Source organism: Felis catus, chromosome E1 (assembly GCF_018350175.1).
Source record: "Felis catus isolate Fca126 chromosome E1, F.catus_Fca126_mat1.0, whole genome shotgun sequence".
Classification (NCBI taxonomy): domain Eukaryota; kingdom Metazoa; phylum Chordata; class Mammalia; order Carnivora; family Felidae; genus Felis; species Felis catus.
Window position 1 is genome coordinate 60513337 of NC_058381.1, and position 23751 is coordinate 60537087.

At 60.7% G+C, this 23751-nt stretch overlaps 5 protein-coding genes across 8 annotated transcripts in view; 2 read left to right on the forward strand and 3 right to left on the reverse strand.

Moving 5' to 3' along the window:
- Positions 1–627, reverse strand: part of NPLOC4 (NPL4 homolog, ubiquitin recognition factor) — a 61639-nt gene extending 61012 nt beyond the window's left edge. Inside the window, exon 1 of the mRNA XM_023244307.2 lies at positions 481–627. Within this exon, the coding sequence (XP_023100075.1) occupies positions 481–495 (15 nt within the window). The 5' untranslated portion in view covers positions 496–627. The remainder of the gene's footprint in view (positions 1–480) is intronic.
- A 125-nt stretch (positions 628–752) lies between these two features.
- Positions 753–9606, forward strand: TSPAN10 (tetraspanin 10). 3 transcript variants are annotated; one of them, XM_006940660.5, is made up of 5 exons: positions 753–955; positions 2250–2421; positions 5415–5561; positions 6903–7477; positions 8546–9606. In XM_006940660.5, exons 3-5 carry the CDS (start codon positions 5526–5528, stop codon positions 9039–9041), a joined length of 1107 nt encoding a protein of 368 aa, XP_006940722.3. In that variant the 5' UTR covers positions 753–955; positions 2250–2421; positions 5415–5525; the 3' UTR covers positions 9042–9606. The 3 variants fall into 3 exon arrangements, with proteins under 3 accessions (XP_006940722.3, XP_006940723.3, XP_023100077.2); XM_006940661.5 differs by having other exon boundaries at positions 2253–2421; XM_023244309.2 differs by lacking the exon at positions 753–955 and adding an exon at positions 1834–1977.
- A 775-nt stretch (positions 9607–10381) lies between these two features.
- Positions 10382–13563, reverse strand: PDE6G (phosphodiesterase 6G). Its single transcript, XM_019818382.2, has 4 exons — positions 13435–13563; positions 11816–12092; positions 11368–11408; positions 10382–10981 (listed from the first exon to the last, which is right to left on the reverse strand). Exons 2-4 carry the CDS (start codon positions 11959–11961, stop codon positions 10905–10907), a joined length of 264 nt encoding a protein of 87 aa, XP_019673941.1. The 5' UTR covers positions 11962–12092; positions 13435–13563; the 3' UTR covers positions 10382–10904.
- A 2206-nt stretch (positions 13564–15769) lies between these two features.
- Positions 15770–17319, reverse strand: OXLD1 (oxidoreductase like domain containing 1). 2 transcript variants are annotated; one of them, XM_045044419.1, is made up of 2 exons: positions 17268–17319; positions 15770–16363 (listed from the first exon to the last, which is right to left on the reverse strand). In XM_045044419.1, the coding sequence occupies exons 1-2, from the start codon at positions 17295–17297 to the stop codon at positions 15944–15946; spliced, it is 450 nt and encodes a 149-aa protein (XP_044900354.1). In that variant the 5' UTR covers positions 17298–17319; the 3' UTR covers positions 15770–15943. The 2 variants fall into 2 exon arrangements, with proteins under 2 accessions (XP_044900354.1, XP_006940726.3); XM_006940664.5 differs by having other exon boundaries at positions 17172–17312.
- A 79-nt stretch (positions 17320–17398) lies between these two features.
- Positions 17399–22572, forward strand: CCDC137 (coiled-coil domain containing 137). The gene is made up of 6 exons (XM_023244310.2): positions 17399–17568; positions 17930–18063; positions 19362–19584; positions 20869–20951; positions 21082–21161; positions 21332–22572. The coding sequence occupies exons 1-6, from the start codon at positions 17438–17440 to the stop codon at positions 21554–21556; spliced, it is 876 nt and encodes a 291-aa protein (XP_023100078.2). The 5' UTR covers positions 17399–17437; the 3' UTR covers positions 21557–22572.
- The last annotated feature ends 1179 nt before the right edge of the window (positions 22573–23751 follow it).

The following is a 23751-nucleotide window of genomic DNA, read 5'->3' on the forward strand; positions in this document are numbered from 1 at the left end:
TGGGGGGAGGGCATGCCAATTCCTAATTCCTGGTCACAAGTCAAATTCTAAAACGTCCCCTTTCAAACAGGTAGCTGTCAACCTGTCCTTGCCCGGCACCCCGCGTCCGCGAAGGCCCCTCTGGACACAGAGCTCTCTCCTCACGGGAACTCTGAGCCGGCACCTCCGGGGCCCGGTGCGCGAGCAGGGGCGCACCCCGGCTCCGAGGGCCCGCCGCCCCGCAGCCCTGCCCCGCGCCGGGGACGTGGTGGCGGAAGGCCCGCGGCCCCGCACCCGGCCCGGCCCGCCCGGCTGGGCCCGCGCGGCCCGCGTCGCCAACGGCCGGGGAGGGGCGGACGGGCGGACGGACGGGAGGGCGGGGACGGCGCGAGCCCTCGGCCGGGAGGCGGCGGCGGGAGGCGGACTCCGCCGCCCCACAGGCCGCGCCGGTAAATCTGCTGCCTCATCCCGGCGCCCCGCTCGCGCTGCCGCCCCACTCACGATGCTCTCGGCCATGGCGGCCGATCCCGCCTCCGGGCTCGAGCCCCGGGCCGCCGCCGCCTGCCGCCCCGCGGGCCTCGCAGCCCCGGCCCCGGCCCCGGCCTCAGCCCCGGCCTCCCGCCGCCGCCGCCACCGCCGCTCCAGCTTCGCCGCCGGCCGCCACCGCCGCGACGTCCGGCGCCTCACCCAACGCGTTCCGCCGGCAGCGCAGCCCCGAAACTGAGTTCCGGCCCTCCAACGGCCCGCGCATGCGCAGGCGCGCGGCACCGGAGCCCGCCTCGGAGCCGCGCGCGGAGCCCAGGGCCCCGCCCGGCAGGCGGGAAGGACGCCCCGGGGACGCGCTGCTTTCTGAAAGCGCGGGCCGTGCGGAGAAAGTCCGACTCTCACCCAGAAGCCATCCCTGCTGGCTGATAATTGAGGAAACTAGCACGCCCTCCGTCTTGCCGGTAGCATGCAGAGAAATAATTTCAGGAAGGTAACGTCACACTTTCATGCTACGAAAAACGAAAAAAGGTATTGCCAGGAATCCGACAGAAGAGAAACAACTGAATTTAAACTGCATTGAAGGTCAACATTTCTCCGCCCCAGAAATGTAATATTCTAAACTGTGCCGCCAGGGCCAGCCTCACGGGCCACCGACTGGCCCAGAGGCCCCGCCCCGTGCTGGGTTCGACGTTCAGCTGCCAAGGGCTGGTAACTCTTCATAACGTTCAGCTAGGAGCCCCTCCTTGTTTTGCACTGGGCCCTGCAAAGTCCGTGGCTGACCTTGCCCATGACTGTGGGGGAGAGTTATGAAAACTTTTAAAGGCCAAAATCCGTGTTTTTTAACCCCGTGGCTCAGCTTCAGGTTGTATTTATCCCCTGTGCTGGAAAGTTCAGGGGACTGCCACTCTCCTTTCCTCCCTGCCGGCGCCTCCCACCTTCCCCGGCTCTGTTATTACTGCTCCAATACCAACGTTTACACCACCATCTGTTCTATAATCTCAATCTCAACAGTCATTTGAGCTTGCCTTGCTCAGTCTGTCAACAGATAACTTTTCAAGTGTCTTCTCTGTGTGTGGCTTGGCTAAGCTAATGCCGGGAATAGAGCAGAAAGAGATCCCCTGGGGGAGTCTTCCCAGCAGGAGGCAGGTTGTAGGTATACATGTAGGTATACGATGTCCAGTAATGGACAACCAGAGCAGGGGAGGGGGTGGAGGGTGATAGAGACTATTTTATTTTTTTCAGTTTGTTTATTTCTTTTGAGAGAGAGAGAAGGAGAGCGAGAGCACAAGCACGGGAAGGGCAGAAAGAGAGAGAGAATCCCGAGCAGGCTCCATACTGTCACTGTCAGAGCCTGATGCAGGACTCCAACTCATGAACCGTGAGATCGTGACCTGAGCCTAAATCACGATTCGAATGCTTGACGGACTGAGCCACCCAGGCGTCCAGAGGCTATCTGAAAGCAGATGGTCAACAAAGACCTCTCTAAGGAGATGATGTGTGAGCGGGTCCTAGGTAAAGTGAGCAATATGGGTATCTGAGAGAAGAGTGAAAGGATGAGGGAAAAGCATGTGCAAAGGTCCGGCGGCGACCCGAGAAGTGCTGGGTGCTCCAGGAGCAACAAAGCAGCCAGCGTGACTGGAGTACCATGAGTGAGGGCAGGGGAGGGCTGGGTCAGGAAGAACCACGTGAGACGTGGAAAGGCCTTTAAATTCTATTCTAAATAGAAGTTAGGAAGCCTTTGGGGGGAAGAGAGCAAAGAAGGCATGCTCTCCATTATGTTTCAGAAGGATTCTCCGGAAGCTGAATGGACAAGAGACGGCGGGGAGAAGCAGGGAGACGGGTGAGGAGGCTGATGCCATAGTCCAGAGGACAGCGGGGTGACAGCAAAGGCTGAGAAGTGTCCAATCCAAGACAAACTCCGGAGGGAGAGCCAAAAGGGTTGCCTGGAAGATCAAGGTACTGGGTTTTATTCTACCAACACGCACCCTTCTATTTCCTGCTCCTCTTTTTCAGAATGGCCTCTGGTGTTTTTGCTTCTCTTCTATCCAAACGTATTCATTAAAAAAAATGTTTTAATTTTTATTTATTCGAGAGAGAGAGAGAGAGACAGCAAGCAGGGGAGGGGCAGAGAGAGAGGGAGACACAGAATCCGAAGCAGGCTCCAGGCTCCGCGCTGTCAGCACAGAGCCCGATGCGGGGCTCAAACCCATGAACCATGAGATCATGGCCTGAGCCTAACTCGACGCTTAACTGACTGAGCCCCCGGATACCCCTAGTACACTGACTCTTTAAAGTTCTATGGTGGTCGTTTCACTTTGCTAGGGCTGCCGTAACAAAATCCCACAGACTGGAGAACTTAAATCTGTTTTCTCATGGTTCTGGATGCTGGAAGCCTGAGATCAAGGTGACCAAGTTCGGTTTCTTCTGAGGCCGGCCGCCTTAGCTGGCAGACAGCTGTGTCTTTCCTCTGTGCTCAGGCATCCCTGGTGTCCCTCTTTGTGTCCCAATTTCCTCTTCGTACAAGGCCATTGGCCCATTTGCCTCATTTTAAGTTGATAACCTCTTTTTTTTTAAGGAAATTTCAAAAAGAATTTTGACATTTATTCATTTTTGAAAGAGAGAGAGAGAGACAGAGTGCAAGCTGGAGAGGGGCAGGAAGGGAGACACAGAATCTGGAGCAGGCTTCAGGCTCTGAGCTGCCGGCACAGAGCCCAATGCGGGGCTCGAACTCACACACCATGAGATGACCTGAGCCGAAGTCAGCCGCCCAACCGACTGAGCCACCCAGGCGCCCCAGATTTAAATATATTAAGATGAAATTCTCAGGGTGCCTGGGTGGCTCAGTCCCTTGAGCATCCAACTGTTGATTTCAGTACAGGTCATGACCAGGGTCATGGGATCGAGCCACATCAGTCTCCGTGCTGAGCATGGAGCCCATTTAAGATTCTCTCTGTCCCTCTACCTCTCTCCCTCACTCACACACTCTCTCTCCCTAAAATATGAAATGATATGAAATGAAATGAAAATGAAATTCATGTAACATGCTGTTAACCATTTTAGAGTGGACAATTCAGGGGCATTTAGTGCTTTCAAAATGTGGTACAACCACGTCCTCTGTGGTTCCCACACATTCCCATCACCCCCAAAGGGAAACCCCACCCCATTCAGCAGCAGCCCCCCCTCCCCCTCCCCCAGCCCCTGGCAGCCACTGATCTTCGTTCCGTCCTTACAGATTTACCTATTCTGAATATTTCACGCGACGGCATCCTACAGGGTGGGCTTTTGTGTCTGGCTTCCTTCACTGAGCGCGAATTTTCCAAGGCCCAGCTATGTTGTAGCAGGTGTCAGAGTTGTGTTCCTTTCCGTGGCTAACATTCCATTGGGTGGATGGAGCACATCATTTGGATTATCTGTTCTCCGCGATTCACACCTGGGCTGTTTCCACCTTTGGGCAGTTGTGAATAGCACTACTGTGAATATGCGTGCATGTGTATTTGTTTGAGTCCCTGTTTGCAGTTCAGGACATACCTGGGGGCCAGATGCCTCACAGTGGGGCTCTCCCTCAGCACCTTAGGTAAGACAACACCCCTCCCCCAACTCTCCTGCCTCCTTTCCTGGCTTCATAACTCTGGCGACCATATAAAATCACATATATTCACGTATCTATTTGCCTATTTGGGACTTCCGCTTCCAGCTGAAGCTCCGACAGTCCCTGGCATATATCCGTGATCTCTTGCGACAGTTATCTGTCGTAGGATTGTGTATCTATTGTAAATCCATTGTGACGGTAATGGGGTGAAACAAACTCTTCCAAAACTTAGCGGCTTCAAACGACAGCCACTCGTTTGCCTCACGGTCCTGCAGGTCAGGAACGTAGACTGGGCTCAGTTGCGTGATTGTCGCATGGGAACACGAAGCCGGAACACAGATAATTACAAAACGAAGCCAAAAGGAGCACATTAGAAGTGAAAAGTGCCCCCCAAAAGCCCAGGAGAGGGGAGGCCTCCGCTCGCTGGGCAGGATGTGGTCTGGAACTGGACACAGGAAGGAGATTTCAGGGGGTGGCAAAGGTCAAGGGCACTTGAGTGCTTGGCAGGCAGCCCATGGGACTGGACTGTAAGGCGATGGCGGGGGGGGGGGGGGGGGCTTGGATGTCAAACCGAAGCAGCCAAGAAACACCAGAGGAGAGGATGGTGAAGACAGCAGGGCCTGTGGCATACCTGCCCCGGAGGAAGCCCCCCAACTTTCTCCTGCCATGGAAACATGTGCTCCCCCAACTTCCAGAGATCCCCGCGAGCCAAGGACTCACCTTCGTATCATAATCCCACACATCACGAGGGAGGGAGGCGTGGAGAGGTATGCGCCCTTGTTCTCAAAGCACTGGTAGCGGGTGGGCATCTGCTCTGAGCCTTGCTTCCCCCCGCCATCCAAGCCAGGGAGAGGGGCCAGGAAGTACAGGGCCAGAGAGCACCCTGTCTGCACAGCAGCTGCGTGGCCCGGGTTCATCCAAGCTCTAGGGCCCAGTGGACACGGTGAACACAGTCCTGCCCCTGAGAAGACAAACTCAGAGGGAGTGGGGAGCCCACGTACCTCAAAACCAGGAGGGACGTGATCTGGCCAGTGGACACGGCCTCGTTCTTGCGGTGAATGAATCAGGGGGATAACCTGGCATCTAGCTGCTGGCGGGTCTCCCAGGATTGTTTCTGGGAACCAGTTCGCGGGTCTGATTCCCTGGGTGAACTGAGGGAGCCAACCTGCCAGGCCGAGGCCCACCCTGGGGGCCTGCAGTGGTCACCACGAGGTGGCAGCCAACCCACATCACGCCTGCACGGAGCCTCAGGGAATCCACAGAGGCTCTCCGTCTCAACAAGCAGAGGCTGCCTTAAGCCCTAAAATGTGATGCCTCACATGATCTGGTCATGACTGTGGCCTCCTGGCTCGGTTCACAGCTCAGCCGGCCCCGACTGCACAGCTCACAGACCGGCCAAGGACACGGCACCAGCTCTGCGTCCCAGCTAGAGAGGCCAGGCGGGGGCCCAGCGCACCTGTCCTGCTGGAGAATGGAGGAAGGGGAAAAGAGCCCCCTGCTGGTCCAGGTAAGCCAGTGCCCTGTTGGCCTCAGCCCCGGATTGGAGGTGTCTCCACCCCCCGCTCAAGGTTCTTGGGAGGACCTCAGGCTGGGTTCACCCCCACCCTGAGCCTTGCGGTGTGCTCGGACCGGCCAGTAGGTGGGCGCCCATGAGGAGCTAAGTTTAGGATGGGGGCTTACTGATCAGGCACCTGACCGTCACCCCACACCTTGCTCCAGCTCCGAAACGTTTCCTGTTGTTGCCTTGTGTTTGATGTGGCTGCGTCCATGCTCTGGGAACGGGGGGATGGTGCCCACTGGGGCCTTCGGGACCTCCCTCCTGTCCTGCTCATCCACCTCCACCTGTGACTACGCCCCCACCAGCCTCTTGGCCTTCTTACCCACCCTGGTGCCCCCTTCCCCCCCCCCCGCGCCCCCCTGCCCCCCACAACCTGGTGCCAGCAACCTGCCCTTTTGCTCCTACTGACTGTTGGGGTCTCAGGGGCTGATAAATAGTTCTCTTCTCCTCAGCCCCAAGTTCATAACGGATGAGGTTTTGATGCAGAGTCAGATGTGGGGGCAGGGGAGGGGTCAGCACTTCCCGACAGTCCACACCTGGCCCGGCCAATGCCCCAGAGGGTGGCTGAGTGTCCTGCTGGAGGGCCCTGAATCCCACAGAGCCCTGGTCTCAGGCCGCCCTTCTCCCTGCCCTGGGAGCCTGCCTCCTACAGCCGTAGGCCCGGTACCACGTCTGTGCTCCGACAGTGGGACCAGCCCAGCAGATCCTGGGACATTGGGGCTGGTCTCAGAGGGGGGAGCAGAAAGGGCAGTCCCCTGGGCCAGCCCTTCTGCCTGACAGGCCCCCACCCCCCTGGCCTGGGTGGGGAAGCCCCTCTCTCCACTGCGCGTACAGACCAACCCACACAGATGCTTTTCCAAACCCGGGGTCACCGGCTGCCTGCCCCGTGCCTGCGCTGCGGGAAAGTCGGGGGGCCTGACCCACATCCTTCATCACACGGGTGGGCGGGGGGAGATAAAGGGCAGGAGCGTGTTGGTGGAACGGCTGCTTCTCTGGATCCCCTTGCTCAGTCTGGACCGTGAACTGGCAGGGTACAGGCAGCCCTTGTTCGAAAGGAGGTGGGCCCTCACCGTCCCCTCTGCCGCCTGGCTGAACGCGACGAGCCCGGAGGCCACCATGTCTCCGGACTCCGAGGGTCTCTGAGCACCCCCTTCTCTATGCACTGTCCAGCCTCTTTCCCGCTGCCGGGCTCTGACCCCTGGCCGCGAGGAGGAGGCCACCTCCCACCTCCCTGTTGGTTATCGCATCGTGCTGGTGAAGTCTCCCTGTTCATCCCTCCCTCCTCTGCAGGACCCCGGGTGCCAGGAGGGGCCGCTCACTTCAAGCCGTCCGGGTCCGGTGCCCCAAGAGGAGCAGGTCTGGAGGGCAGGCCACGGGGGAGGCCCGGCCTCCTCCCTCTCCTTGGGAATCAGCTGCCTGAAGTGCCTGACCTTCCTGCTCAACTTCCTCTTCTCTCTGCTTGGTCTGCTGGCCCTGGCCATCGGGCTCTGGGGCTTGGCCGTCAAGGGGTCTCTGGGGAGCGTCTGGGGGGCGGCCCTGCCCGAAGACCCCATTCTGGGACTGGTACTGGGGGGGCTGGCCGTCAGTGCGGTGAGCCTGGCGGGCTGCCTGGGGGCCCTGTGTGAGAGCGCTTTTCTGCTCCGCTGCTTCTCGGGGGGTCTCGTCGCCTTCCTGCTGCTGGAGGCCGTGGTGGGTGCCCTGCTGGTGGCCCTCTGGGGCCCACTGCAGGATGGCCTGGAGCACACCCTGCGTGCGGCCATCACCCACTATCAGGATGACCCGGGCCTGCGCTTCCTTATTGACCAAATCCAGCTTGGGCTGCAGTGCTGCGGGGCGTCTTCCTACCGGGACTGGACGCGGAACCTGTGAGTCCCGGGCCCAAGGGGGAGGGACGGTCCCCAGCGGCCAGCAGACCAGGCCACGCACTCGCTCGCGTGGGCACACTCACTCATGCACGTGCTCACGTGGACACGCTTGCATGTATGCACACACACGTGCACGTACACACTCTTGGGCCCGTGTTTCTGCTCCCTCTCGTGGACCAGGACCAGGTGGACCGAGATCGAGCCAGCAGAGTCAGAAAGTCACTTTTGGGGGTGTTTTTGTGAAGGTCAACGTACAGGACATCTCAGTGTCAAATGAAAATGACTTTTAGGTTACTTGGGGACACGGCTCTGGGCTCCACGGTTCTCCCTCAACAGCGTGTGCACGCCGGTGTCCGTGTGCGAGCGTGCGTCTGTGTGTGCATGGATTTAGGAACACGGTGTAGTGTACAGCCATCTGTATCCAACGGTCACTCAGACATGCCAGGCATTCCAGAAGCATCCATGTGTGTGTTCTCACTCACGGGCTGTGTCTGACTTCGGATTGGTAGCGGGCCCCTGTGGGGTCACGTTGCCACCTATCCTGCCGGCTTTCGAGTCCTTGTCTTGGTGAGGCCCACTCTTCCGGGAGATGAGAGCAGGCCTGTGAGGGAGGGCAAGGGGGGTGACCTGGAGGCACAGGACCCTGGACCCCGGGGACGCTGGGCTGCTGCCTGGAGGCGGGGGCCGTGAGGAGAGCAGCTTCCTCCCGCCTGGCGAGCTCCTCCCAAGTGCTGCCCCTCACTCCCCGTTGTGACCCCCCGCAGGCTTCCGCCCACCTGCCCCCTCCAGTCCTGCCTGTTCAGACCAACTCTGCAGCCCCCACCGAGCGAGGCGGTCTTCACTCCCCCCCCCCCCCACGAGCTTGTCTCCCCTTGAACCCTGTCACCAAATACGTCCCTTCTAGCCGAGATTTTACAGGTGCCCGCATGTGCGCAGGGCTGCTGGGTGCTGGGATAAGCTCCGGAAACCTGGGCACTGTGTGTGCACAAGTATGTGTGCGGGCGTGCACGCATCTGTGTGTCTGCGTGTGCCCCCCAGACTGACGCCCAGGTGTGCCCGCCCTTACAGGTCCTTTAACTGCAGCTCCCCGGGGGTCCAGGCCTGCAGCCTTCCTGCCTCCTGCTGCGTCCACCCCGGGGACGACGGAGCCTCTGTCAACGACCAGTGTGGCTCTGGAGCCCTGCGCCTGGACGAGGATGCCGCTCGGAGAGTGGTGCACCTGGAGGGCTGTGGCCCTCCTCTCCGGCGGTGGCTGCGCAGGAACGTGCGGGCCGCGGGCGCCTACGCCATCGTGGTTGTGGCAGTCCAAGGGGTGGAGCTCCTGTTGGCCAACCAGCTGGTGAGGGCCCTGGCTGTCCGCCGGGGGGAGGTGGACAGCCCCAGAGCCGCAGGGACGGTGGCCTTGTCCACCCGCGCCTCACACTCCGTGAAACGGCCCCTGCCAAACTGGCCCAGCGCTGACAGCCCAGGAGGACCCCCAGGGAAGGTGTCCTACGGCATCCCAGACGCCCTGGCCTCCTCCACCGGCTGTGCCTCCGGCCCCCCAGGGCCCCCCTTCCCCTGAGGGCAGAACACGTCCGCCTCCTTCCCGGTTCCGTCAGGCCCTGCTAGAATGAGTCCCTGTGCCACCTCCCGATTTCACGATCTTTTGGGGACTTTTGTTCTCCACCGCTGAGTCGGGCACTGCCTGCTCCCTGGCAAACACCGCTGTGACCTGAGCGTAAGCTGAGCCTGGCGGGTGCTGCTGGCCACTGTCTGCCTCCTCCGGGGACGCCAGGCAGAGCCACCCGGCGGGCAGGGAGCGTGTGGGGTATGGAGACCGGATGAAATCCTGCTGCCAAGCCCCCAACTCCAACCTCCACCTCCGACCGCCTCTGATGCCTACCTCCAAACCCTGCCTCTGACCTCCACTCTGACCCCGCCTCTGACGCTTTGCCTAGGATGTCACCTGTGACCCCCAGTCTTGATCCCAGCCCTGATGCCTCACTCACTCACCACGGCCTGGGTACCTGCCCTCCTCTGGGGTCACCTCGCCCTTTCCCACCCATTGTGGTGGTTGAGGTGGGGCCCAGGCGGGAGTAAACTTGAGCGAGAGGCAGCATCCACACAATAAACAGCGCCGGTGTTAAGCGGGCAGCGTGAGGAACCCTTACCTAGCTAAGCACCTGCAGATCGGCTGCCAGGTCAGGAGCCAGCCTCTGCCAACTCCTCTGCCCCCTCGCTGCGGGCACCCCGATCGCACTTCATCACCGTTGGTGACCCTTTCACGTTAACGGGACCCCAGAGGGCCCTTCCCAAGAGTCACGTCTGCACCGTGCTGTGTGCAGACGCCCACAAACGCACCTGGCCTGTGTGGATGCACACTTGGGTGGCTTCCGGATGGTGACTGCTGCTGGGGACAGGTCCACACAGGTGTGTGTGTGTGTGTGTGTGTGTGTGTGTGTGTGTGTGTGTGCGTGTGCAGGTGCACCCACTTCCCCCGGGTGTGGTGTCAGGGGCGGAGCTGCTGGGTCACGGGTGGGCGCCCATCCAGCTTTCGTGGACCACCGAGGACAGGCTGGCTGGGCCACTGAGCAAACTCCATAATCTCTGTGCCTGTTTCCTCACCTGTGGGGCAGGGCTAAGCGTCCTTCCTCCCGGCAGGAGCTGTGGCTGGGCCCCATCCACCCCCTGGCGGGTGGGCTCCGGCAGCCGGGCGTGCGCGCCCTGCCCCCCAGCGTGTCTGGCCTCGCCGGGCGTACCCCCAGCCACCACAGGCCCAGGCTCGGCGCCTCGTGGGCGTCCCTCCCCCTCAGCCCGGCCAGGCCCCTGCGTCCCCCGACACCCTGCACCTGTACCCGTGCACTCCGGCTGGAGACCCACACCTTTGGGCCCTGCCCGCACCACGGCACACTCTAGACGGGCGAGGGGAGGCATGCTGACTTTATTTTGCAACACGGACAGCAAGCATGGGCCGTGGCGGGGAGGTCAAGTTTCCTGCTGGCGTGATGGGTTTGGAGGGGTGCCGCGCTCTTGCTGATGCCACCGGGACACCGCCCCCGCCCCTCCCCCGCCACCAACCCAAGGGCACCAGCTGGGAAGGACTGGCGAGGGGGGCTTGTCCTCACCACCAGATAGCAGGACGGGAGCAGGGGGTGAGGGACGTTTCTGGGAGCCCTGCCCTGGCTCTCCAGCCCTAAAAGAAGATCTGCGGGCCTCTGGAAGTTAAGCAGGGCCTGACCGGGCCCGAGATGTCCTGCAGGGAGACGGGGGGCTTCTGGTAACTAGCATGTAGGGTCCCAAGGTTGTCACCTTGCAAGGGTCTCCAAACACAAACTGGGCAATCCGGACACCCTCAGGGGGATGGGCTTCCTCACAGGAATCCTGACCAGGGGTCGGAGCGGGCAGCGGGGGGTAGGGCCCTGGGACTCCGGGTCAGGCTCTCGCGCTAGATGATTCCGTACTGGGCCAGTTCGTGCAGCTCCAGGTGGTTGAAGGCCTCCCATGGGCAGATGACCGTAATGTCTGCAGGAGAAGGGACAGTGGGACCAGGAGGGTCATGGCCCCAGGGGCCACCATCCCCTTGGGGTGAGAGAAGTCCTGGGTGCAGAGCCCTCCCCACCGGGGCACGCCAGCCAGAGGGGGCCGGGTGGAAGTCAGTGGGTGCAGCAGGCCAGGTGGGGAGAGGGACGGCAAGAGCTCCCCATGCCTTTCCAGCCCCTCCAAGTCCACAGTGAACCCACCGAACGGGAGGTCTAAAGCTCGATATTGGGGCAGAGAATGAAGGACAGGCTTGGGGCGGCGCCCTAGATAAGCTTCCGCCAGAGGAAGGAGAGGAGGGGTGGGACGGCAGGCAAGCCCACAGGTGGGGGAGTGGGGGGGACCTGGGAAGACCCTCGAGGACATCATACCTGTTCCCAGGCCTTCCATTCCAGGGATGTCATCCCCAAACCTACAGGACAGAGTGGTCAGGGCCAGCGGCCAGGAAAAGAGGAGTGGGGGTGTGGGAGGGTGTTCATGCACTTGACTGCAGACCCCTGAGTCACCCAGCGTGCCCTGGCTGTGAGTGTGTGTGCAGGGACACACGTCAGTGGGTGGCCTGTGGCTGAATCCCTAGGTGGCAGTGAGCATAGTCTCCAGACCCATTTGGCAGTAACAGGTAGAGGGGGACAGGAGCCCCGGAGCCCTCCCGCACCCCCATGCTGAGGGGGACCCTCAGGCCCTCCAGAACCACCCCACCCTATTAGGACGATGGGACCACCCTCAGCCAGGACAGGACAGCTGAGCACCCACTCAAAGTGTAGCCCCGCCTCCTTCCTGTGTAGCCTGGGGCTGGGCCCCTCCCCAAGCCTTGCTTACCCTTGGACGCCTTTCTTGGGGGGTTTGCTCTTGAACTGCCTGGTTTGCCGCTGCTTAAATTTGGGGGGCCCTTTCCTGGGAGTGACAGGCCCCCCAATCACCCTGGTGGCCGACCGGATCTCGGCCTTGGGTGGCTCCAGGTTCATGGCCAGGATGGCGGAGACCTTTGGCTTCTAGACTTCCTCACGCTGTGGGCTGGGGGCACACCAGGCCGGTGGGGGGAGGGGATCCCAGTCAGCCCCCTTGCAGGTCTCAACCCAGAAGAACAGAGGAAATCCTGAAACACGAGATCCTGGGCATGACCCCGACAACAGCCCCCTCTCATCTCCAGGTGGGGCTCCAGCTGGGGTCAGGCAGAGGGAATGAGAGTCCTGGGTGGCCCTGCAGGTGCACCCCCCCTCGGGTGGGTGGGGACACTCTGTCTCATTCCTGGTGGCATGCCAGGCAGCTAGTACTGTCAATGAAGAACGACTGAGAAAGGGAGGGCAGCGGGCTGGCCAGGGAGGGGCGTGTCTCAGAACAAGTCCAGAGCTCAGCTGTGCAACCCTCCCCTCCACCCCAGCAGCTTCCTCTCTCAACTAGTAGACTCTTTCACCCCCCACCCCACCCCCGGCCACTCGCTGTGCTGAGGGACTGCTCCGGGCACCAGTGCCACCTGCTGGTGTCCCTGAACCCACTGCATAGGGTGACCTCCCCTCTGCCCCTCCCGCAGAACCTCTCCCTGGATGCCCTAAGCCCCCTGACCCTGCTCAAGGGCAACTCAGCTTCCCCTAAGCCTATTAGCTCCGGAGGGAGACCCTAATCCCTCAGGGCCACTGTGAGCCTGGAAGGTTCTGGGGCTAAGCACATGACACAGACAGGAGCCCCTGGCACTGGATACCCCAGGCACCGCCTCTTGGGACCCATCCCTGGTATTGTGGGCTGCAGTGCCTGAATCCAGCCTTGGGCCACTGCCAGCTGCCTGCTAGAGCACCAGGGCTGGGACTGGCAGGCGAGGACAGGTGGGCCCACCCCGAGGAAGGCTGGGTGGTGGGTGTGGGCACCCGGTACCAGAGGAACCCCACCATGGACCTTCCCTCCCTAAGATTCCGCCTCCATGCCAAGAGGACGTGCACGGGGCCCAAGGTGCATGGCAGCGGGCCTGGTGGTCCTGGCTGCTCAGACCCTGTGATGCCCACTCCTCACAGCCTAGACGGTGTAGGCTCAGCCAGACCCTTCCCCATTCCCAGGCCGTGGGCCTGGTGTGTGCAGCCCTGGCCCAGACCGAACTCCTACTCTCAGATGCTGGCCTCATGGAAACCGCCGTCTAAGCTCTCCCAGCTGCCCCGGCCCCAGCCCAGCCTGTGGCTGATGCCCACTCAAGTTGGCTGGGAGTGTGTGGCCCAAGGTCCCCGGACCATTGCTGGCCTTGGGGGCTGCCTGCAGCCACTGTTTGATATGGGGGAGCTGAAAATGATTGGCTGGGCAACCTCTCTGAATAGGACAGCAGGCAGACCCCCACAGACCCAGTCCTCACGCTGGTGAAAAGCCCGCCAGCTCCCCATCCTCGGGGCAGATCCCCACCAACACCCTTGGGTAAGTGGCCACCAAGAAAGGCAACCAGGAAGGTCACTACTCACCACGCACTGGGCAGGTCTCAGGGGGCCATGGGTGTGAGTGACCAGGTCTCCCTCAGCAGGGTGCGACTGGAAATTTATCCTGCCTCTGGCTAAGCCGATTAGGATCGTTCCCTGACGCTACACTAATGAGATCATCAGGGCCATTCGGAAGGGCAGAGGGAGGGCGCCACCTCCGAGGATTCAGGGAGAGGAGGGAAGGGGCTCGGGTGTGGTCTGGGGCCCAAGGCATGAGCCAGGGATGTGGTCGGGACAAGGGATACGATGTGCGATCACAAACAGCTGGGGACAGACAAGACCCTCTCCTGAAGCTGCTCATCTCTGAAGCGAAGAAGAAACTGGCTGCTGTCCTGGGTCTCCCCTGCTTTCCATCCTCCGACTTGTAAAGAAACTGCCTTCACGGCCCCCAAGTCCCGCGTAGTGTGGACACTATCCACTTCTCTGACTTCATCTGTATCCCTCCCCCTCGCTCTCCCCCTTTGCACCGGCTGCCCCCTCCGGTGGGTGTATTCTGCACCTGTCCTCATTCCCCTAGCTCCCTCTTCAGAGCTCCGCACCAGGATCCCTTCCTCAGGGTGACCCCTCAGGCTAGGCCAGGATACGTATTTCACAGAACCTCATGGCAACCGGAACTTTCCTTCATCACTCTTACGTAGTCGTTCGTCTGAGCAATGCTTGTGTTAACCTCCGTCTTGCACGTTACAGTGGAGTGGGGCAGACATTTCTATTGGACCCCGGCGGCTAGCCCAGTGCCAGAACATCACAGATGGTGAAGTACCTGGGAAACCAACAGATGCACAAGGACGAGATCCACACCCGCATGCGTCTCAGCAAGCCTGGTGTTGTGCTGCCCTGGCACGATTGCCGCGTTCCACGTGCAGGAGGGGCCTGCCTCGCTGCCAGGGCCAACGCCAGTGGCTTCTTGATGGGGACAGCTCACATCACACAGGCCTCTGCTAGGACTGTTGAGCTCTGAAGCGAGGCCAACTGAGTAGCATGCACTCGAGGTGTACGTATGTGCATACACAGGTACGTATACAAAACCTCCATAAATCTGATTTTTTTAACATCTATTTTGAGAGTAGGGGAGAGGCAGAGAGAGAGGGAGAGAATCCCAAGCAGACTCTGCACTGTCAGCACCGATGCTGACGTGGGGTTTGATCTCACAAGCCATGAGACTATAACCAAAGCTGAGCCAAAACGAAGCTTCGGTTGCTTAACTGACTGAGCCACCAGGAACCCCATAAACCTGAATTGTTGAGAAAAATACAGAAAACCTCTATGTCTCTGAGATAAGCTACCCCTTCAGGGAGGCCCAGAGCCCACCAAGCTTTGCTGTGCTGCTGTCTCGGGAAAATCTTTCTCTTCCTGGGCCGTTTTTCAGTCTGTGTGAGGATGCGGTTAAATTAGATGCTCTGAGATATAATCTAATAAATGTGTCACCATAAATCAGGTTTCTCTGAACCAATCAAAACCCTGTTTCTGGAGGGCAAAGGGGTCTCACTAGGCTCACATTTTCTCCCACTCCCTGGCCCACACATCGCCATGTGATACACTAGCTTTACATTAAAGCCCCTACTTGGGAAGACCTATCAGCTCCAACCTCTCACCAAATTCTAGTACAATCTTAGCTTTTTCTTTAAATGAGAAGAGATAAAACAGGCATGAATTCTTTTAACCCCCGCCTCGTCCAGGCTGCTCGTATCAGCGCTTGGAAATGCTGGGGGAGGGACAGAAGGTGGGACAATTTCCATGCTGGCGGTGAGCAGGAGAGGTGGGCAGTGAGGACCCTAAGACAAAGTCCTACCTGGGCTGGATGGTCCAGCAGCCAGGTCTGCAGCCGACCAGGCTGGTTGCCTGGAGGCTGATTCTAGGGCTGATGCCCTGGCCAATCGCCCCGATCCTCGGAGCTAAGCGGGTTGGAAGGACTGAAGGCTCAGGCCCCAGCGGTGTATCTACCGCCTCCCCCCTGGCTGAATGGGTATCTCCCCAAGGATCCCTGCAGCTGGAACAAAGGGGCCCTTCCGAGGCTGCCCGCGGGCGTTCATGCCTGCTAGAGGCCTTGCCAATAGCAGCTTCGAGGGACCAGATGGCCCTCCCTCTGCTGCAGCACTGAGAATAACCAGAGCTGACCTCGGGGCAGGACTTCTGGGACGCTGGGAGGCAGAAGGGGGTTCCTGGGGTCGTCGTCACATAATTATTCAAAAGAATGGAGCTTACGTTACCCTTACAGGTTGGTAAAGCTGTAGGCCCTCAACGAATGTTCGATTGCAACCTGTACCGTCTTTCTGTGACAACGCAACGTCAGTCCTGCAAACGACAACACGGAAGCCTCCGGTCTGAGCACCACAGAGAACTTATTTATTCCCAGATGAGGTCAATAAATAATTCTTCCTACTCCTGTCTGACACCAGCCTCGTGAAGGGCTGTGAATGAAGCTCCGTGTTGCTTCCCGAGGAGGAAGGAGCTGCCAGGCCGGGGCCTGTCTGCGTGCGGGTGTGGGCAAGCCGGCTCAGCCTCCACTCCTCGCTCGGAGCTGGATCTCCATCCTGAGGAAGGCCTTGAGGTTCTCGTCAGCCACGTGTTCCTCCAGGGCGGCCAGGGCCCGCTCCCCGCCATCCTGGTAGTGCTGCAGCAGCGCGTCCGCATACTCCACCCACACGCACTTGGGGCAGCCACTCATGCAGCAATTTGTGGGGGGTTCGAGCCCGGGGGGCAGGGGAAATGGGGGTTCCAAGGGGCCCCCGCCAGGCAAGGAGGACTTGTGCTGCCTGGTGCCCTCCGCACTGGACTGAGAGCCCACCTCCACGTGGTCCTTCCCGAACTCTCCGTGGCCTTCCCGGGCTTGGACCCAGGCACAGTGCTGGTAAAGAGAGCTGCTGCCTCCAGGAAGCCTTCGGCACCAGCCCCAGCTGGAGAGTCGCCGTGGCCCCTAAGGAGACAGAGGCTGGTAAGGCCTTGCCTGCCCCCGGCTCCAGGGGAATTTCGGCCCCTGTCATTGGCAGGGGGCCCCAGGTGCTTCTCCACTCCCTCATTTCCCATGAGACCTTACACAAGTTACTTCACCTCTAGACTCAGTTTTCCCTCTGTAAAGTGGACATAAGGGCTGCTAGAACACACAACTCATGAGAAATGCTGGCTTCGGGTACAGGCACTGGGTGCGCCCTCCAGCAGATGGTGCTGTGGGGGGTACCTTGGCACCTCCAGCTAAGAACGCTCTGCTCCTTTGGCAGAATGGGGGCGGGGCGGGAGCCTGTGAGCTCCGGCCACACAGCTGCTTCTCCCTCTCCAACCAGCGCAGCCGCGTCCCTGTCCTACCAGCCTGATTGTGGACACCGCCCCTTCATCTCTGTTTTCCCCCAGGTCATCCCCCAAAGGCTCCGAGGGCAGCCCTCCCGCTTCCTATCCGTTCTCCGGTCCCAGGGTCCCCTCCCCTCTCCACTGTGTCTGGGGCCCTCAGCAGTGACAGACGCGGCCCTGACTCTATTTATCCATTTCCCTAACTCTTGCGAGGAGCATCAGCTCCTTGTTCACCGCAGCTTCCCCAAAGGGCTCGCACACAGTGGGCGCGCAAGGGACACTGCTGAGCGGGTGGGTCCAGCGCAGGGCGGTCCTTCCCGTGGAGCCAGGGCAGGCAGCCACGGTCCCCTGCAGGCGGGGAAGGCAGGACGTCTCCAGTCCCTGCCGGCCCCGGCCTCCCGAACGCGCCCAGCCCCGGCCCCCGACCCGCTGGTACTTGCCGGACGCCGGGCAGCGGCGGCCACCGGCCGGCCTCCCCGGGCCAAGCTCCCGAGCAGCATCACACCCGGCCCGACCCACGCACACGCGCGCCTCACCTCGCCCACCGAGGCGTGAGGGGCGGCCATTCTGGCCAATCCTGGCCCGCCAGGAAGCGGCACCGCCCCAATGGGCGCGGGGCTGAGCGCAGGAAGCGGAAGTGGCGGTCGTGGGGCGGGACTGTGCGGAAGGGCGGAAGTGGCTTCTTCCTGGAGCGCCCGGCGTGCAGATGGCGGGCGCCGGGCGTAGAGGGGCTACTACGGTGGGGACGGCGGGGCCTGGGGGTCCGGGGCGGCCGCAGGGGAGAAAGCAGCAGCTGCCGGGGAAGCAGCGCTCGGCGCCGTGGCCCGGACCGCGCAGGTGGGTCTCTACCCGGCCCCCGCTGTGTCCGTGCCATGGGCGCGACGGGGGACCGGCCGGGTGAGGGAAGGCGTGAGCGTCTCCAGCGTGGAGGCACTAGCCACCTTCCGGGGTGCCGTGTTTGCCATCCTAGTGGAGGTCAGGGACGAGTCCTCCTGGGGCTGTGGGAGCGGCCCTCCACCCCAGCGTCCTGCGAGAACGCAGCGCAGGGACGGTCTGCGGTGAGGATGCCTCCTTGCCTGGCACGCACCCCAGCAGCCAGGTGGCCTGCGAAATTCCCGTCCCAGGCCCGGCTTCAGTTTCTCTGATTCTGCTTATGCCGAGCTTAAGTCTCGTCTCACCCTCCTGTTCTCCCTCCCAGCAAAGAAAAAAAGAAAGTAAATTGCAAGCCCCAAAACCAGGACGAACAGGAAATCCCTTTCCGGCTCCGAGAGATTATGAGGAGCCGCCAGGAGATGAAAAATCCCATCAGTAACAAAAAGAGAAAGAAAGAAGGTAACGCGCAGGTCCATGCTGGGTGGTAATAAAGCTTTGTGTGTTTGAATCCACTTGCCGTGTTTCAGGCAGAAGAAATCTGCCAGGACCCAGTGGTTTGAGGGTGCAGGAACATGTGGGGCACTAACCAAGGGCTGGTGTCACCAGGGCCAAAGAGGTGGCTGGCAGCAGGTGGTAGTGTGGTTTCAGATGAGGCTCCAGAACAACCCCAAGGGGCCTCCTGTGAGGATCGTGGATTCCCCTCCCAGAAGTAGTGGAGATCCATCAGAAGAGAGATCACTGTGTAACAACTGAGGGGGTGGACACGACAGGCCAGTGAAGCTCTTGCAAGTGAGAAATGGCAGTTTCCTGGATGGGAGTGCGGAAAGGATGGTGCAGCGAAGTGGATGTTTTCCGGAGGTTAAAGAGAGAATTGATCGGACCCCCTGAGAAACTTACCTTTCCAACCCTCACCCAAGGCCAGGCTGGGCGCCCACCTGTCAGCCTCTGCCAGAAACAACACTCAGGGCGTTTGAGGGGGATGGAGTCCAGCATGTTCTGTGTATGTAAATGTTTTCCCAAATGTGAGATTGATTTTACAGCAGTGCTGTTCTAGAATTTCTCTGTAAACCTCCTGCTTTTCATTGGGGTTACGTGACTGCCAAAGAGAACGTGAGAGAGGCACGGAAGGGGAGAATTGGAGGAGGCGCGCTGGCCCCAGTGGCAGATGGCACACTTTGAACTGTGCCCTCCTGAGCTGGCCCTCGTTTTTGGTTATTTAAGAGCTATACGCTCACGTACACGGTAAATCAAGCAGTTCTGAAAGGTATGAGACACGGCATAGCCTGGCTCCCTGTCTCTGAATCCTGCTGTCACCCTTTGAGAGAAAGCACCGTTCATCTTCCCAGATGCCTTCCCAAGAGAGAGGGTCTGCCTATTTTCACGTATTAACGGCGGTAAAGCTATGCCTTCATCCCGTGCTTTGCTTACCGTCCTCGATTTGTGTGATAAAGTCTTCGCACGAACATAGGGTGCTCCCTCGAGCAGCCATGTTTTGGTAGATGTTTAGGTTATTTCCTGTTTTGTTTTTCAGCCGAGCCGTGGCGGACGTCTTTGACATGGAGCGGTGGGCCATGGGGACCCCATCCGCAAGGGTGCCCGAGCTGGGCATCGTGCATCCTCTTTAGCTACTGTGGTTGGGCTGCTCCCACTGGGTCTGGTCTTCCTTCCCCGTGGCCTGGGGCAGAGGCACCAGCACGTGCAGCCAGCCTGGCACCGTCTCCCTCCTGCCCCTCACCCCACGCCCGCTTTGTCCTCAGCCCAGATGGCCTTCAGAAAGACATTGGAGAAGGAAGCAAAAGGAGTGGAGCCGGACATTGCTGTCCCCAAATTCAAGCAGAGGAAGTGGGAGTCTGACGGGGCCTACATCCGGCGTATGGAGCAGGAGGCCCAGCATGTGCTTTTTCTCAGCAAGAACCAGGTGGCCCGGCAGCCTGAGGTGCAGGTGGCTCCCAAGAAGGAGAAATCTGAGCGGAAGAAAGCGTGAGTGGGGGCGGGCTAGGGGCTGGGGTCCCACGACTGTCTCCTGCGGTGTCAGAATGGGGAGCGCAGAAAGAAGTGAAAAGCTGGTCAGTCGGTGAGTGTTCTCTCTACACCCGAGCCTCTTAACCTTGGGGTGCAGGGAGCCTCTAAACCCACGGAACTCTGAAGGCCTAGCTCTGTCTTTGCCTTTCTCTGGAAAAGCATCCAGGGGGCCCAAGAGCCAGATGAGGTCAAGGGCCGGCCGTCCTCCTGGCCAGTTGCAGTAGGGAGGTGGAGAAAAGACGAGGCCCCGTGCTCTCTCGGGAGGGCTTGCTGAACACCAGGGGACCATGCCGCCTCTGCCGGAGATCGGTACTACATGTGGGTTCCCACGCAGCCCCGGGGTTCCCCTGCCTCTGGCTGGGAGATGCCACGTCATCTCTGAGTGCCTTCAGCTGTGCCATATGCACAAGTTCTGTGACCTCTCTCAGCTCCCGTGTCCCGTCCGCAAAGTAGGGACACCAGCATCTCCAGGGTGGTTCAGGCGGCATCTGGGGCCAGGGGGAGCCCGCTGCCAGGTACTGCTCCCCTGCCTCCCAGCCCTGGAGTCTGGGAAGGAAGCCATGTGCCACCTCCCTGGGCTTGGGGGCCGGAGCTGGGAGGTGGTTTTGACAAACAAGGGCTTTTCGAGATGTTTCTGCCACAGCTGCGGCTTTTGAGTTGCACCAGCCCGGGCTTCATCAGCAGTTCCCTCAGCACCTGTGAGTTGGGGATGGTCTGCAGCCTCGTGGGGCTTCCCCGTCTGAGCACTCTTTGTGCTTGTAGTCGGGTCAGGTGACCAGAAGCCCATCACAGGAAACCTGTCCCACGTACCGTCTGGAGCCGCAGCGATGCCCCGGACACAGGGCCGCTTTGTGAGACCCTTTAGACACAGTCGCACAGCTGACACTCGGGGCCGGTCATTCTCTGGGGTGGGGGCCGTTCTGTGTGGTGTAGGGTGTGGGAGCACCATCCCCGGCCTCCACCTGAGGTGCCAGGAGCGCTCCCACCCGCTGTGACAACCCAGAACGCCTCTGGATGTTGTCATACGTACCCCGGAGCACCGTCGCCCCCACTGAGAAGCACTGACTTGGAACTCTGGGCGCCTGCCGTTCGGAGCCCTCTCTGGCGCACAGCTGTGGGGACACGGTGGCAGCTCACTGGGGTCCACTCTAGGGCACCCTCCCGGGCAGGGTGATCTCCACCTTCGGAATCCAGAGAAATGAGAGTTTAGGAATCTGAACAGCATCGTGCTTTCTTCCCCAGGTTCCAGAAACGGCGACTCGATAGAGTCCGACAGAGAAGGGAGGAAAAGGCAGCGGAAAGGCTGGAGCAGGAGCTGCTCCGAGGTGGCTCTTCCTGAAGCGACTGCGTCGGCCTCGGGCCCCGCTGTCTTCCCGGGGTCAGCAGAGGGGGGTCAGCGGATGGGGCCGCGGCTGTGTGGGCAGAGGCCTCACTTGTGCTCCTCTGCCCCTGCAGACACGGTGAAGTTTGGCGAGGTTGCCCTGCAGCCCCCAGAGCTGACCGCCCAGCCCAGGATGAGCAGGGGCGGGGGCCAGGTGAGCAGGGGCGGGGGGTGGCCCTGTGTGTCCCCCAGTGCTGCCGGGTCCACGGCCTGCAGACGGAATGCCGCGTTCTCACCGGGCGTCCAGCTGTCGGACCAACGTGGGCCCTTCCTCATCTCCCTCCTTCCCGAACCTGTGCCTCAACTTCTATCTCTGTTCTTTAGCCTGGGAAGAAATCGCTGATGCTGAGGATGCTTCTGAGCCCTGGTGGTGTGTCCCAGCCTCTGACCGCGTCGCTGGCCCGACAGCGGATCGTCGGGGAGGAGAGAGAGCGGGCTGTGCAGGCCTACCGGGCACTAAAGACACGGCAGCGGCAGGCGGCTCAGTCCCCACGGCCACCCTGTTCACCCCACCCCGCTTCCAGGAAGAAGGCAGAGACCTGTCTGTGACGGTGCGACCAGGGCCTCCACACCTGGGTCGGGGAGGACACGTAGACGGCCTGTACACAAGGGTCCTTTCCCTGGAGCACACTGGGACTCCCAGGCCCCCGTGTACCGGCTCTCGAGTGTAGAACAGGGCTCCAGGTCTCTGCTCTCTCGTTTTTTCCTCCCCGAAGAGGGCTGTTCTGTGACTGACCGTCTGCTGGGCCATCTCCCACAGGGCATTGTCCATCCCAAGTCCCCAGAGACAGACCAGCACCTGTTTGGGACACAGCCAGTCGGGCATCACGCACGGCTTTGTGCTGAACACACAGGTCCAGCCTGAGACAACCCACGGTCGCTTCGGGGAGGGCCGGTCCCGTAATCCTGTCCTTAAATGCCGACTAACTGTAGACACTGCAGACTTGGCCAGCCAAGCCGATAACTGGGGGCCCGTTGGGTTCAACAGCGCGGCACGGGTGGAAACACAGCCTAGGTGGGGGTGGGCTCAGTGCCTCGGCCACCTGGACCCTCTCCTGGTGCCTTGTCCCTGATGCCACACCCCCACGTGGACTGGGTTTGAGGAGGTCTATTCCTGGCGTCCCCAAGGACTCGGGAGAGGAGAGCAGGTGTGAAGCAGCTGGACGGCAAGGACAGGACCCCGGCCCCACGACTTTCTCGTAGCTAAAGAGGCTGCGTGAGAATTCCTGCCGAAGGAGGGAGCCCAGATGTTCTGAGGGTGCTCAGCTGTAGGACTGGGGGTGCGGGGGGGGGGCGGGGGTTGAGCATTAAGGGGAGGAGTCCTGCTCACATCCCTGTGAAGGCACCCGGCTCCTCCCTCGGCCTCACCAGCTCAGGTGCCTCTGGCTGGCAGAGCTGGGCTGGGACAGCTCAGGAAGTGCTGTCTCCATCTTGGCCAGGGTGGCCCTGCACGACGTGGGGGGGGGAGGGGGGGTGTTTCTGTGGAATCCTTTTTTGCCCTTCCCTAAGTTTGTATCCCTTATAACATTTATTTTCGAATCAAGAAATTTTACGTTGAAGCTGTATTTGAGATCAGAGCTACTACCTTCTCAGGAACGTGTTTCTGCGTGGCAGGGCCCGTCCCCTGCATGGGGTGGCAGGGGTGCTGGCTGCCATTACTGTAGGCAGGGGTCCCCCCCAGAGCGCAGCGGGTAGGCAGGGGCAGGACCAGGGGTGAACACAGTCCCTGAGAAATACCCACGTCCCTGGGCTCCTCGCCAAGCACGGCACAAAAGCAGGAAGGTAGAAATGGGTTGTGGTGGGAGGAAATTTGCCTTTCAAAACCGAGTTCACGTGTCAGCTTTGCTCAGGCCTGTCAGTCACCCCCAAACTCACCGACTCGGCCCGTGGCTTTGCCGTGAGAGATTACCAGGCCCAAATCTCAGAGATGGACCCTGAGCCGGGGGTCACCCCTAGAGACAGAACAAAGTGCATGTCCCCTGAGTGCACGGAGCTCTCTGAAGGTGGGAGGTGTGAGGAAAGCCCATTCACCCTGGATGCCAGGTTGTCCGTGACATCCACCAGGACTCGCCCACGGGATGGAGACCACCGCGTCTACAGCCGCACAGTGGGACCCCTGGAGCAGTGGTGCCCTTCCCAGAGAGGAGGGGGTTTGTCGCTTCCACGGGGTGGGGGTGGGGAGAGACTCGAGCCCAAATTACCCCGCGGTCTATGCAAGAGCCTTTCTGGGGCATCACTTGCAACCCCCGAGCGAACACCCCAGCAGAGCGGCCAACAGGAAACCGTGTGCAGGAGGAGGCCCTGGGCCTGGTGCCCTGCACACAGGAAGCGAGACAACAGATGCCTGGCCTTCTTTCGTGGTCCAGCCAGCCCCTGCTGCCAGCTGAGATGGAGAAAGCCGTTTGTCGGAAACTCAACCACGCCCAGGAGTAGAGGCTTCTTGGCCAACTGCAGTGGGCTGGACGGCGGCCCTAAAGAGGTCTCCCTGCGACCGGGAACACGCATGTGTCCCCTTACTTCAGAAAAGGGCCTTTGCACGTAATCGTGGACCTCAAGAGATCATCCTGGATTTAGGGAGGCTTCTAAATCCAGTAACGGGTGTCCCCATAGGGAGCAGCAGCCGTGGGAAGACAGGGACCCTAGTTCCGTGTGTGACAAGCCAGGTCACGGCAAGAAGTGCAGCAGCCGCTAGAAGCCAGGAGAGGCAAGGAACGCGCTCTCCCCTCAGAGCCTCCAGCCCTGCT

Bases quoted from the DNA above. Each gene is read 5' to 3' on its own strand.
- OXLD1 (XM_006940664.5), bottom strand. From the start codon at position 17,297: ATGGCCGCCCCTCACGCCTCGGTGGGCGAGGTGAGGCGCGCGTGTGCG. The intron at 16,364-17,171 runs GCAAGTACCAGC...CTGTCTCCTTAG, and splicing joins CCGCCGCTGCCCGGCGTCCG to GGGCCACGGCGACTCTCCAG.
- CCDC137 (XM_023244310.2), top strand. From the start codon at position 17,438: ATGGCGGGCGCCGGGCGTAGAGGGGCTACTACGGTGGGGACGGCGGGG. The intron at 18,064-19,361 runs GTAACGCGCAGG...CTTTGTCCTCAG, and splicing joins CAAAAAGAGAAAGAAAGAAG to CCCAGATGGCCTTCAGAAAG. The intron at 21,162-21,331 runs GTGAGCAGGGGC...TCTGTTCTTTAG, and splicing joins TGAGCAGGGGCGGGGGCCAG to CCTGGGAAGAAATCGCTGAT.
- TSPAN10 (XM_006940660.5), top strand. From the start codon at position 5,526: ATGGAGGAAGGGGAAAAGAGCCCCCTGCTGGTCCAG. The intron at 5,562-6,902 runs GTAAGCCAGTGC...CCTCCTCTGCAG, and splicing joins AGAGCCCCCTGCTGGTCCAG to GACCCCGGGTGCCAGGAGGG. The intron at 7,478-8,545 runs GTGAGTCCCGGG...CCGCCCTTACAG, and splicing joins CGGGACTGGACGCGGAACCT to GTCCTTTAACTGCAGCTCCC.
- PDE6G (XM_019818382.2), bottom strand. From the start codon at position 11,961: ATGAACCTGGAGCCACCCAAGGCCGAGATCCGGTCGGCCACCAGGGTG. The intron at 11,409-11,815 runs GTAAGCAAGGCT...TCTGTCCTGTAG, and splicing joins CCCAAGAAAGGCGTCCAAGG to GTTTGGGGATGACATCCCTG. The intron at 10,982-11,367 runs GTATGATGTCCT...CTTCTCCTGCAG, and splicing joins AATGGAAGGCCTGGGAACAG to ACATTACGGTCATCTGCCCA.